Source organism: Salvia miltiorrhiza, chromosome 3, assembly GCF_028751815.1.
Source record: "Salvia miltiorrhiza cultivar Shanhuang (shh) chromosome 3, IMPLAD_Smil_shh, whole genome shotgun sequence".
Taxonomy (NCBI): Eukaryota; Viridiplantae; Streptophyta; class Magnoliopsida; order Lamiales; family Lamiaceae; genus Salvia; species Salvia miltiorrhiza.
In genome coordinates this window covers 12,232,318-12,246,425 of record NC_080389.1, presented here as the reverse complement: position 1 = coordinate 12,246,425, position 14,108 = coordinate 12,232,318, and the positions used below count along the sequence as shown (strand labels likewise).

Here is a 14,108-nt window from a genome sequence, read left to right as displayed (position 1 = left end):
GACCAGCGCCGTTATTGGTCCCATAATTCACGGAGCAATTATAGAAACACCGCGTCTTACGCGGTGCAGAATTTCTAGTTTAGAAATAAATGAGAGGAGATGTAAGCTAGAAAAAGAAATTAATTCATAGTACACACCACTCAAAAAACATGTCTTGTTATAGGAAGCACAAGGTTTTCATCCTGTGCTACCTTGGTATTATTATGGCTCCAGTCGATGCTTTAGTTCATCATAAGTTTGAAGTATGTTGGGCATGCAGTAATAATATTAATTAATTGATTTTGTTTTTTATTTATAGAAAAGGTAGCTAATTGGAAGTGTAAGTTTGCAGGTGAGAAGATCTTCACACACCAGGCTATGCACCACCAAAAGCATGCTAACGGTAAACGGGCAGTTCCCAGGGCCAACTATATATGCTCGAAGGGGAGAATTGGTGGTAGTCGATGTTATTAATCGTTCCGATGCAAATATAACTATCCATTGGTACGTCAAATTAAAAGCATTTGCATGAAACTGATCATATATCATCATATATAAGCATATATAAATGGCGATCGATTTCAGGCATGGAGTAAAAATGCCGAGATATCCATGGACAGATGGCGTCGACGCTGTCACGCAGTGTCCTATTACTCCCGGCAAAAGCTTTCGACAACGAATTCTGCTCTCCGACGAAGAAGGCACTTTGTTTTGGCACGCCCACATCGATTGGACTCGAGCTACTGTGCATGGCGCCATCATCATTCTACCGCCCAAGACACACACTTATCCTTTCCCTAAGCCTCATGCTCAAGTTCCTATCTTACTAGGTATTAAAATTCTCGACCAATATTAATTGTGTTGGAATTCTATTAATTAATGTTGCATGCAGGAGAGTGGTGGAATGATGATGTGCAACAAGTTTACGAGGATTTTCTAGCCCAAGGAGCCGGTGCCAAATTGCCTGATGCTTTCCTCATGAATGGTCAACCTGGCGACCTGTATCCCTGCTCAAAACAAGGTAAAATCCAAACAAATAGGAGTCAAATACTCCCTCCTTCCCGTCCAAGATGCTACATATTCATTTTCGGGCCGTCCCAACGAAGATGATACATTTCTATATTTGGCAAAAATAAGGAATTTTAAACACTTAATTAACACTAATTAAGTATTCCCTTATTATCTTCTCTTTCTTACTTTATCACTTTATTACATTCTTCCTCCTACTTTATCACTTTATTATTACATACTTAAAACATTAATCTACAACTTCTTAAATCCCGTGCCGAAAAACAAATATATCGTCTTGACCGGGACAGAGGGGGTAAAAGTTTTACTAATTAATTTGGTTTGATGCAATTAATGCAGATACATTGAAGTTGAGTGTGGAGGCGGGCAAGACTTACCTGATCAGAATGGTTAACGCAATGATGAACTTCATTATGTACTTGAAAATCAAGGACCACAATGTGACGGTGGTGGGCGTGGACGGCGCCTACACGAAGCCGCTGAACACCGATCACATCGCGATCACCCCGGCCAGACCATAGATTTCCTTCTGGAAGCCAACCAGCCGCCCAGCCGTTATTACATGGCCGCCAGAGTATACTCCACCCCGTTGTCGCATATTTACATCCCCACCACAGGAATCGTGGAGTACGTTGGTAACTACACCCGGCCCCGGCCGTCATCACCGGTGCTTCCATCTTTCCCTGAGATCGTCGATGGGGTGGCCAGGTCCACCCATTTCAGCAACGGGCTCAGAAGCCTCGCCAACGACAATAAAGTTCCTATCAACATCACCCACAACTTGTTCGTCACTCTCTCCATCAATATGTGGCCCTGTCTCACAAATTCTTGCCTGTTCGACGAAAGGATGCTGGCCAGCATGAACAACGTGACCATGTTGTTGCCCAAAACCCAAAATATTCTTGAGGCCTATTACAAAGGGATCAGAGGAGTTTTCACGCCCGATTTCCCAGCGACGACGCCAATAATATTCGACTTCACGCAAGGTTATAAGCCAGAGAATGTGGCGCCCTCCCATTTCGGAACTTCTGTGTATATGTTGGACTATAACTCGGAAGTTGAGGTCGTGCTTCAAGGCACCAACTATGGCTTTGGCGATGGAATCGATCATCCCATGCATTTACATGGACACAGCTTCTACGTTGTCGGAACTGGATACGGGAACTTCCACCCAAACACGGATCCGCCAAACTTTAATCTCATTGACCCGCCGTTGGGGAACATGGTTTCCGTTCCAAGAAATGGATGGAGCGCTATCAGATTTAAGGCTAACAATCCAGGTTCCCATCTCCTTTTCCTTTATAAATTAAAGTTAAGCAAGAGTCTCATAGTTTATTAAGTAATTAAAGTTGCATTAATATTATCGCGCGCAGGAGTGTGGTTAATGCACTGCCATTTCGAGCGTCATCACAGTTGGGGAATGAAGATGGCGTTCATCGTTAAGGACGGGGAAGGCCCCAATGAGAAGATGTTGCCTCCGCCCCCAGATATGCCCCGCTGTGAAGCGCCCCCTGCAGCCTCAACAATTTATGATTAATTAATTATATCAATCCGCACGTATTGTAAAATAATTGAGTCTTTACTTACACAAGGCTCACCATGATTCATAAGAAAACCAGCATGGGTTTCTCACCATCAATGTTTCTTTAGTATGTCCACACAAAATGTTACCTTTGATTTTTAAACATTACCCCATAACACAATTTACTATAGTGGGACTCATACTTCAGTCATCCACCACACATTTTTAAACACTATCCCATAATAAAAGTTTTAATGTAAGATCCAAACTCCACTCTTCCACCACATATTTTTAAACATTACTCCATAACAACACCTTTAATATGGGACCCAAATTCCACTCACAGCACATTCATCTAGCTTTTCTTAAAATTCGCTCCCAGAAAAGTGAGGAACATTATATTGATCGTGGACGGAGGAAGTATAATCCATTCGTACCTTTAAAAGTGGTTCATTTAGAAAACTAATAAGAAAGTATAATTAAAATAAAAATGGTAGAATCCACTTTTAACGAGATAGATTAAAATACAAAAATAAGTCATTTTTAACCTAACAAAAGAAGTATAAACTTATTTTAAAATTCATTATAATTTTTCGGATTTGCAATTGCAGGATAAATTTTTAAAAATTCGGCATAAGTAGGACAAATTGAGCCCGAAAAAATAATTTATCCTGCAATTGCAAGCCCAAAAAATTTGTCCTACATTTGCAAAACGCCCAAAGTTACAGGCCTAAAAAACTTTGGGCTCTCAAATTTAATTTAGTTCATCATATTTTATTTTCTTCTCCAATATATTATGTTCACGTTTTAAAGTTATTTATCTCCCTTAAATATATTTCCTACTATTTTATATAAATGTGATAGAAAGAATAATTCATACTCCAGTAATTAATTTGTCGAAACTGTAAATATGACATTTATTCGAAAATAACACTTATTTGAAGATGAAAGGAACGCATAGCTGTTAATTAAGTTGTTTTCACTAAGATACAACTGTTGGAGGTTGGGTAAATTGTCCATATTCGTGGGGATGCTTCCAGACAGATTATTGATGGAGAGATACATCAGTTCCAACGAAGAAATGTTGAAGATAGAAGGTGGAATATTTCCTATTAGAAATTGGAAAATATGGTTCATTAATATCGTTAATATGGACTCCACCACTTTTTTAAATATCATAATATTTTCTAATTTTCGAATTTCCACTTTTTAAATTGAAATATTTTCCAATTTCCTATCAGAAATTGGAAAATATGGAAAACATTTCCTAATTGGCACCATCATTTTTTATTTTTTATTCTTTAATCACACTCATCCAAATTCTCGGGCCAAAACAAAACACTTGTTAATTGTTATGAAAGAGAGTAATATATTTATAAAATTATAAAAATACCCTTATTTTATTTTTATTTTTTTAAATCCAGAGGCTCCAGTGACCCCCTGCCCACCCCTGTACGCATCCCCTCATTAGCGGAATGAGATTCAATGTACCACACTTTATGTCTCACTTTGTGTTCCATTTTAAATTTTGTTTAATTTCTTATGTATATTTTCTTCAATTTCAACTTTGTATGCTTTAGTTTAATTTTGTGATTATTAACTAGGGTTTATTCCATCAATTTAGAGTATATAATTATTTTTTATCAGTTAATTTCACTTTTATTAGCTAATATAGATTGATAAATTCAAAGTCATGGTATATACTTTTTAAAAAATTTAATTTTTAGAAATAAAGCTTCAATAAAATTCATAGTATTATAATAAATTTTATTTTTATAAAAAATATTTTAAAATAATAGATATAAGCACGGGACACAGTGGCACACATAAAAGTATTGTGGGACACTGGATCTCATCCCCTCATTAGCGATGGTCTAATAAGAGAATGAGCGACACCGACATAGGATAGAATATTGCGAAAATTCCAATTCAGCCAGAAATAGAAATAGTGTTGGTTAAAAATCAAAATTTGATAATATAGACAATTAACCCTTAATTAATTTAATTAATTACCTTGGAGATCGTTTGCATATGTAGATAACATCGTAAGCATGGTCAGATTCCCAATCTCAGATGGAATCTCGCCGCTGAACTGGTTGTAGGCCAACCGCAGATCCTCCAGCTCCGTGCATCGATAAATACTCGCCGGAGGAACGTTAGGTTTCCGAGATGCGGGGCAAGGGTTTCGCCGAGGGCGAGGCCGGAGAGATTGAGGGCGGTGACGCGGTGGTGTTTGGCGCCGCACGAGACGCCGGTCCAGTCGCAGACAGAGGTGTTGGTGAGCCAGTTGCTGGTTAGGACATTATTTGTGTCCAACGTTATGCGTTTTTTGAAAGCCAGTAGAGCTCGTTGATCTGTGGTGAGATCGAGTGATGAGATGAGGGTGAAGAAGAAGAAGAAGAAGATGCTTAGAAGTAAGAGGTCAAGTGTGAAAGGAAATGAGAAAGAGGTGTCCATAGATATGGAGTAAGTGCATGTGATTTTGTTTTGTTAATCAAGTGGGAGGGTATATGTATATATGGAGTAGTATTTACTGAAAGCTAACATATGCCACCTAATTTAATAATTTAAAAAAGGGAAAATTGCACCTAAATACACAAACTTTGTCGAAAATTCATATTTGACGTGAAGTTAGGAATTTACATTTTAATACACCAATTTAAGAAGTTGTTCAATTTTGACACATTTTTCAATTCCGGCGATCGGCATTCTGACGTGGACGCCGGAATGCCAATGTCGCAGCCACGTCAGACACCCACTCTCTCTCACTCTCTACACGTCACCTCCCCCCTCCCCCCGTCGGACCCTCCCCCTCCCCAGAACCGCGTCGCACCACCACCGCCGAGCCCAGCCTCCCACCGTCAGCCACTTCCCCCTCCCCAGAACCTCGTCGCACCACCGCCGTCGAGCCCCGCAGCCACAAACCCTTCCTCCCGCCGTCAGCCACTTCCCCCTCCCCAGAACCGCGGCGCACCCGCCACCTCCACCAACCAAACCAACCGGATTTCCCACCACCACCGTTTTCCCTCACCTCCACCATAACCACCAAAAACGCCATATCCACCGTCACCAAATCTCCACCACCATCGTTTTTTTTTGTTTGCACAGATTTGCAGATCTAGGGTCTGTGCTTGGCCGTGAGCGGCGGCGTGACTCAGGATCGAGGGAGTACAAGCACGGAGGCAGCGATGATCTGCTATTGATGTCGGAGGTCAGAGAGAGCGGAGTCGATTTTGGGCTGCGGGTGGTGGGGGAAGTAGCGGCGGGTGCGACGCGGTTCTGGGGAGGGGGAGGGTCCGACGGGGGGAGGGAGGGTTTGCGGCTGAGGCCCTGTGGGGCTCGACGGCAGCAGTGCGACGCGGTTCTGGGGAGGGGGAAGTGGCTGACGGCGGGAGGCTGGGCTCGGCGGCGGCGGCTGTGCGATGCGGTTCTGGGGAGGGGGAGGGTTCGACGGGGGACGGGGGGGAAGGTGACGTGTATAGAGAGAGAGAGAGAGAGAGAGAGTGGGGTGTGAGAGAGAGAGAGTGGAGTGTGTGTGTGTGTGTGTGACGTGGTGATGATGTGGCATTCCGGCGTTCACGTCAGAATGCCGGTCGCCGGAATTGAAAAATGTGTCAAAATTGAACAACTTCTTAAATTGGTGTATTAAAATGTAAATTACTAACTTCACGTCAAATATGGATTTTCGACAAAGTTTGTGTATTTAGGTGCAATTTTCCCTTTAAAAAATGTCTTCAATTTTCTCACAATAGTCTCTAATTTAAGAATAATAGAATAAGAATGTTATGATGTGATATGTGCCTAACTTTTTACTCCCTCTATTCCATTAAAAGTAATATGTATTTCATTTTGAGTTATCCCACTAGAAATGACATGTTTCCATAAATAAAAAATTTAATCTTTAAAAAGGTGTAGACTGTACCACATTCAATCGATTTACACATTCTCTTTATTTCTTGTGTCGAAAAATTTTGAGTCACATGTAGACTTGTAGTAGGACGAAGGGGGTACTATTTTTTAAACATTGTGATATAAAGATGGCACGAGTTTGAAGATAAAAAGATAAAGATGTGAAAAGTAATGGTAAATGAAAAATCAATTGTGATGGGGTATGGGGTAGTATGTAAAATAAAAAGGAAAGATTTTTTTTGGGAGAGATGAAAAAAAATTATGAAGTTATGTGGAGAACGAATGCAGTAATTTAATTTGTTTTTACTTTTATTTTATTTTTAGAATTCTTTTTAGGCCCCCTAAATAAAAAGTCTAGTTGGTCAATACTTCAAGCCATCTTTGATCCTTTGACTTTTAGAGTGCGTTCTTTTTTGTTGTAAATTTATCATGGCAAAATGAAGGATAAACAATATCTCACCCTTTAAATCCCTCCTTTCTTTTTCCACATATCCTACTTGACCCTTACTCATTCCTCATTTACACTACAAAGAAGGGATATAATATTATCCCTCCATTTTTGGAGGGATAATATTATATCCCTTCTTTGTAGTGTAAATGAGGAATGAGTAAGAGTCAAATAGTAAATGTGAGAAAAGAAATAAAGGATTTAAAATGTGAAATTTTGTTTATTCTTCATTTTTTCATAATAAATTTACAACCGATAATACACCCTTAATGGAAAATCACAAGAAATCTTTTTTTCATTTGTTTTTTAGAGGAAAATGACAAGGCATCATCTCAGACACATGGGCATTGCAAAATTTTGAAAACAGAAAATGATATCACATGGGCTGACAAATATATAGACCCTCAAGTTGCCAAGGGTGGAGCCCACAAGGACTTTTTTTTTTTTGAAGAGAGCCCACAAGGACTTCATTATTCCTGAATGACTAGGGAATGCCTCAAATTAAGTGCTTAAGTTTTTTCTATAGTACAAATAAATTAGCTTTTCAAAAAAAAAAAAATCGTAGTACATTAAATCTACACTCGACTCAATTGGTAATAAAATTAAATAAATATGCTTATGTTAGTCAAGAATGGCAGCAGCTAATGAATGTTGGCTGCATTTGTTAGTCAAAAATGGCTAACACACCTACCATTATTTCTTAATTTAAATCGAATGCGCACTTTATGAACATCACCACAACAAGTGGGCAATTGCAGAGAGCTTCTGTAGTGAGGTGCGGGTTTGTGAACGTAGACAGTTTGGTTAAATCAAGTTTAAAATATCAATATTTTAAATATTATTTTCTCCGTCTTACTAAAAATGATATGTATTTCATTTTAAATCATTTCATTATAAGTGGATTGTTTACATAAATAAAAAAAATTAATCTTAAAAAATATAGGCCCCACCACTTTTAACTAATTTATAAATTTTCCTTAATTTTCGTCCGAATTTTTTTGAGACATTTATGATGGACAAATGGAGTACATCACACTAGAATGTTGGTGGAGCTAGTTGCGTCTAATTCCCAACAGCGTAAGGATTGCTTGACCGAGTTTATAACTTTTCTTTTTATTTTCAAATAATTTCATAAATAAGTTTTTTCCAAATAATTCTCCTGTCATTTTCTTCAAATCCTAATCATGCAGAATTTACAAAATATAGATTTATCTTATATTTTTTTTAAAAAAAAATTACTTGAATAATTAAGTATAGACAATTTTAGTTCAGACAATTTGTTAGGTGAGAGGGGGGGGGGGAATACACCTATGGGCTATTTTTCTCAGTTAAAACGAAATTTTAAATATAAACTGACTTAACCTGTTTACTGTCTTTTTATATTTATCAGTTAAAACCAATGGTCGTCACTCCAAGAAAGCCTCCAACCACTCAAGGTTAATCTTCTCAACTGGAAATGATAGTGTAGACCTCTTAGGCTGCGTTCTCTTTGGTTGTAAATTTATCAGGGGAAAGGAGGGATAAACAAAATTTCACCCTTTAAATCCTTCCTTTTTTTTCCCACATTTCCTACTTGACCATTACTCATTCCTCATTTACACTACAAATGAGGAATAATATTATCCCTCCAAAAATGGTGTGATAATATTATCCCTCATTTGTAGTGTACATGAGGAATGAGTAATGGTCAAGTAGGAAATGAGGGAAAATAAATGAAGGATTTAAAGGGTGAAATTTTGTTTATCCTTCATTTTCCCATGATAAATTTACAACCAAAGAGAACGCACCCTTAATGAAAAACCTCCATCTATCTCCAATTCATATTCTTCCAAATCTCTAAGTGAAAAACCTCCACGCTTCTCCAATTTCGATTTTCTAAATGAAAAATCTCCACGCATCTCCAATTTCAATTTCTCAAGTTAACATAGATATTTAAGATTGTTGAGGCGATAGCGCGCATCCACATCAAACTTCTACTTGGAGTAACAAATTCCCAACTTTCTAATGTTCGGAATCATTTCCACCATTCTTTTATTGCAAAAGAAGTCGGTTGCCAGCGAAAGTTCCCTCAGGTTCTCAAGGGGATTGTTTTCACCTTCAGGGTAGGGTAAGGGTTGAAATGAGAAGGCAATAAGATGTCTTAATTATCGCAACCTCCAAATCTCCATGGGCAAACGAACCTCAAATCTATAAATAATTAAAGTCTGAAGATTCTGAAGCTTTGATATGGTTGAAGGAACAATACTATTGGGAATGTTGGAAGCAAGGTAAGTTAAATGAACTAGATCAAACACTTGACCTGGCTCCCAATCCCTATAATCGCTTCTACGTAAAACATGAAGGACCCTCAGCGAGCTAAACTTCTCTACACAGCCTGCAGACCTATAACCTTTTTTGGGGATGCATATAATGGTGCGTATGTGTGAGCTATGCACAGAGTCTTTGAGATATAGTAGATCATATGAAGTAGTACTTATGGTGTGATGATCTTTTATTAGATGTAGAACAAAATACCTTCTCAGGATAGGAGTAGGTAAGTAATCCATAACGGAAAGAATCACCTTCTCTTTTGCAGCTTGCCTTACGCAAAATTCCCGCACAATATCATGAAGGCTGCAACTCTTTATTTTCCCATCAAACAACCTGTTGGTGACCAAAACTAGACTTCTCTCGATAAGATCCTCCAACTAATCTTCTGCCACCTCTTCCAAGCCTTTAGATCCATTTGAACGTGTTACAAAACCTTCAGATATCCAAAGATTAACAAGTTCCGTAACACGAATCTCCTGATCTTCTAAAAAGCCAGCCATATATAAAAAACACAGCTTCAAGTGATTAGGTAAGTGGCTATAGCTCAAACAAATTATTGTTTCTAGCTGCCCGCCATTTTCACCAATTGTTTTGGAGAAAAACTAAATCTGAAAATGATTACTTCATGACTCCATCCTTATATATATAAAGAGCAGTTTCGAAATAAATTTTGCAAATCCCTAACCTGAAAATGAGCGGACACCGTATCTGTATTGTCAAAAGAGCAGCTTATCAGGAACGCTTCAGACGAACTTGAAAGCTATCATTTCCATGTTTCCTTTGTTTCATTTCTATCACATTTGCCAATAATAAAAGACCATAACTGGCGTCGTCATCAACCTCAATCAGTTTAAGTGTTGGAATGTCTCCAATATTACTTGGAATTCCATTTAGACTAGGACACTGACGAAGCATTAGGCACTCGAGTCTCGGGAAGTGGCTAGCTTCACTTCTCCAATAAACCAAATCAGATCGGTCAATTAGCAAGACTCTCAGCTCACGAAATTCTCCCTCAATTGTTTCCCAGTGCATGCTGCTGCAAGCATAGTTTCTTAGTTTAAGCACTTGAAGATTTGGTAATGAACCAATGATGGTCATATCACTCCAAGAAAGCCTCCAACCACTCAATGTTAACCTTCTCAACTGTGAAGGTAAGTTTAGACCTATAAATGAAAAACATTCATGCATCTCCCAATCCTGTTTTCTAAATGAAAAATCTTCATGCATCTCCAATTTCAATTTCTCAAGTCGACATAGATATTTAAGATTGTTGATGCAATAGCCCGCATATGCATCAAACTTCTCCTTGGAGTAACATATTCCCAACTTTTAATGTTTGGAATCATTTCTACCATTCTTTTACTGCACACCAAGTCTGTTGCCACTGAAAGTGTCAGCAGGTTCTCAAGGGGATCTTTTCCCCTTTCAGGGTTGGGTAAGGGTTGAAATGAGAAGGCAATAAGATGTCTTAAGTGTCGCAACCCCCAAATCTCAATGGGCAAACGAACCTCAGATCTATAAATAATTAAAGTATGAAGATTGTGAAGCTTGAAATGGCTGAAGGAACAATACTATTGGGAATGTTGGAAGCATGGTAAGTTAAATGAACCAGATCGAGGACTTGACCTGGCTCCCAATCCCAATGATTGTTTCTACGTAAAACATGAAGGGCCATCAGTGAACTAAACTTCTCTACAACGCCCTCAGATCTATACCCTTTCTTTGGAATACATATTATGGTACGGATGTGTGAGCTATGCACATAGTCTTTGAGATGTAGATCATATGAACTAGCACTTATGATGTGATGATCTTTTATGAGACGTGGAACAAAATGCTTTCGCAGGATAAGAGTAGGTAAGTAATCCATAACAGGAAGAATTACCTTTTCTTTTGCAGCCTGCCTTATTCAAAATTCCAGCACAATAAAGGCTGCAACTCTTTATTTTCTCATCAAACTTCCTGTTGGTGACCAAAACTAGACTTCTCTCGACGAGATCCTCCAAACAATCCTCCCCTTCCTCTTCTAAGCTTTTAGATCCATCTGAATGTTTAGAAAAACCTTCAACTATCCAAAGGTTAATAAGTTCTGAGGCACGAATCTCATAATTTTCTAGAAAGTCAGCCATATATAAAAGACACCGCTTCAAGTGATTGGGTAAATGAGTATAACTCGAACAAATTATTGTTGCAACCTGCCCTCCATTTGCAGCAATTTGCTTCCATGAGGAAGCAAATTATTGTTGCAATCACCATTTCTTTGAATATTTTTTTCATTTCTTTGACCAGGTTTACCAGCTTGATTAATTCTAAAATAACTCAATTTGGATTGGTTTGTTGGGGGAGGGATGACATATTAAAAATGATTGTCTAAAATAACTCAATTTTATCTAGTTTCCTATTCCAGCAAAGTCAGCGTTAAACAGTTCAGAAAAATTCTAGGAAACAAGAAGCAAGGTATATATAACTGAGTCAAGATGCTTTTTTTTTTCTTATCTTTTATTCTGTTTTCCATTCAACTTTTACAAGAATAAGGAACTCATACAGGTAGAACCATCGAAAAGCAACCTTAATTGCCGCAAAAACTTTGAGATTACAAGATATATAAATATATACATATAAATATATGAGATACAAGATATAGTATGATTGGGTAAAACAATCTACGGAGTTGAACAGTTACATGCAACAACCTAATTAGCCAGCTAACCATCTCTGAAAGCATCATATGGAGAGAGAGAGAGAGAGAGAAAGCACGAGAGGCTGAGCTCCTGCATTCCAGAATATGTTTCTGAAACTTTCCAGCACGCACAGATGTGGTTTAGAACTCGGATTTCATCAGCCTTTTTCGTGGTCTTATGTTAATATCGCCAAATGGAATCCGCTCTTCCACACGGATGCAGTCTCTTGTTTTCAGGACCTGAAACACAAACAGAAGTTCGATAAAAAGAGGAGACAGAGGGCCAAGCAAAATGTTAAAGTATTCTGTTGTAAACCTTGCTGAGTCAGCAAGATTAGTTACGTTTTAGTTAGTTTGTTTAGAGAAGTTTCCTTTAGCTTCTTAGTTAGTTAGCCTTTGTATAAATAAGTAAAATGTGCAGCTGTAAACCAATTCAATTCAATCGAATACAAAATTCTTCTCTCATTTCTTTTCCTCTTCTTCACACTTCTCATACCTCTTTCTACTTTACATTCAACATGGTATCATACGCCACAAAATAGTCTAGATACATTCCTCTCAGTCTAGATACTTTGCATCTCGATCCTGCTTCCGCTACTCTCTCTGCTCATCTTCTTCCATAGATCCTAGCATCCATGGCTACTCACTCTCCTCCTGCGAATTTGCCGCATTTTCCACAAATACTCAAACTCGATCGCACCAATTACGCTTTCTGGAGAGCTCAGGCTCTCTCTGCTATTCGCGCTCATGGATTCCATGAGTTCATTGATCCTATGGCACAGGCACCACCGCTACTTCCATCATCCTCTACTTCTCCACCGAATTCTGCGTGGCTCCGCCGTGATCAGTATTTACTCAGCTGGATGCTATCATCGGTTACTGAATCCATGCTAGGTCACGTCGTTCGCTGCTCTTCATCTCGCGAGTTCTGGTCAGTTCTTGAGAGGCTCTTCATGTCCCAATCAAAAGCAAGAATTATGCAATTGCGTCTTCTCCTACAAACTACAAAGAAGGGCGCTATGAGTGTTGAAGAGTTCTTCCTTAAAATGCGCAGTTATGCCGATCAACTCTCTGCCGTTGGCCAAATCATCAATGATGATGAACTCATCATGTATATCCTCTCTGGTTTGGGACCAGAATATGAAGCCTTGGTTGTTAACATCATGCATCGCAGTGACAATCAAAACCTGCAGGAAATTCAGTATTCATTTCAGGCTTACGAATTGCGTCTTCAACAACAAAATGTCTCCTCTGGATTTGAGTTAGCTGCTCATGTTGCTTATCGATCGCAGTCAAGGTAGAGGTACACCTCCATCTCGTGGAGGTTTCAACCGCTCTATGCCTTCCAACAAAAGCATAGTCTGCCAGCTCTGTGGCAGATCTGGCCATGTGGCCATCAAGTGCTTCAAGAGATTCGACATCAATTTTACAGATAACACTGCTCCTCAGGCCTTTCTCTCTGATGTGCAACAATCTCCCTCTCTGAATTCTGCTAATCTTGTTGCTTCTCAGGATACATCCACTTTGGATCCCTCTTGGTATGTGGACAGTGGTGCTACAGCTCACATCACTAATGACATGCAGAATCTAGCTATCAACAATGACTACTGTGGTAATGAAGGCCTCATGGTTGGAAATGGTAACACTTTACCCATCTCTTCTTTTGGTTCCAACTCAATACCTCTATCTGCAAATCATTCTTTGCTTCTCAATAACATCTTGTATGTCCCTCAAATCACCAAAAATCTAATCAGCATCTCTCAATTTACCAAAGATAATGCCGTTTCAATTGAGTTTACTCATAACTCTTGTTTTGTTAAGGATCTCAAGACTCATCAAGTTCTGCTGATGGGAACACTCTCCCACGGACTCTACCAGCTTGATCTGTCTTCTCTCTACAAGAAGTCTACTCCACAATCATCAACATCTTTCTCACAGCCTGTTAGTTCTGCTTTTACTTGTAATAAAACTCTTTGCACAGATAGTACTTCCTCATCCTTCTGTGTAAAACCTTCTGCTTTTGCTGGTATTTGTACATCTTTAGACACACTACATAGATCTCTTGGTCATCCTAGACCAAATGTAATAGCTAAAGTTTGTACTCTTCTCAATATTCCATATAAATCCAATGATCTTAGTTTTTGTGAAGCCTGCAAATTAGGAAAGATGCATCAAGTAGCTCATGTCTCTCAGCCTATTAAAACCAAGTCTGCCTTTGATCTTGTTCACTC

The 14,108-nt window shown here is 38.8% G+C and overlaps 1 protein-coding gene, 2 long non-coding RNA genes and 1 pseudogene across 3 annotated transcripts; 2 read left to right on the top strand and 2 right to left on the bottom strand.

The window, feature by feature from the left end:
- Positions 1-149: 149 nt before the first annotated feature.
- Positions 150-2,711, top strand: LOC131017538 (laccase-15-like; annotated as a pseudogene).
- On the bottom strand, positions 260-1,703 carry LOC131017683 (uncharacterized). Its single transcript, XR_009099780.1, has 2 exons — positions 1,386-1,703; positions 260-986 (listed from the first exon to the last, which is right to left on the bottom strand). It is a non-coding gene; the product is annotated as an uncharacterized LOC131017683 (long non-coding RNA).
- A 689-nt stretch (positions 2,712-3,400) lies between the features above and the next one.
- Positions 3,401-5,037, bottom strand: LOC131017674 (uncharacterized). The gene is made up of 2 exons (XR_009099771.1): positions 4,544-5,037; positions 3,401-3,639 (listed from the first exon to the last, which is right to left on the bottom strand). It is a non-coding gene; the product is annotated as an uncharacterized LOC131017674 (long non-coding RNA).
- A 7,475-nt stretch (positions 5,038-12,512) lies between these two features.
- LOC131018337 (uncharacterized) lies at positions 12,513-13,178 on the top strand. Its single transcript, XM_057947063.1, has one exon. It carries the CDS (start codon positions 12,513-12,515, stop codon positions 13,176-13,178), a length of 666 nt encoding a protein of 221 aa, XP_057803046.1.
- Positions 13,179-14,108: the final 930 nt, after the last annotated feature.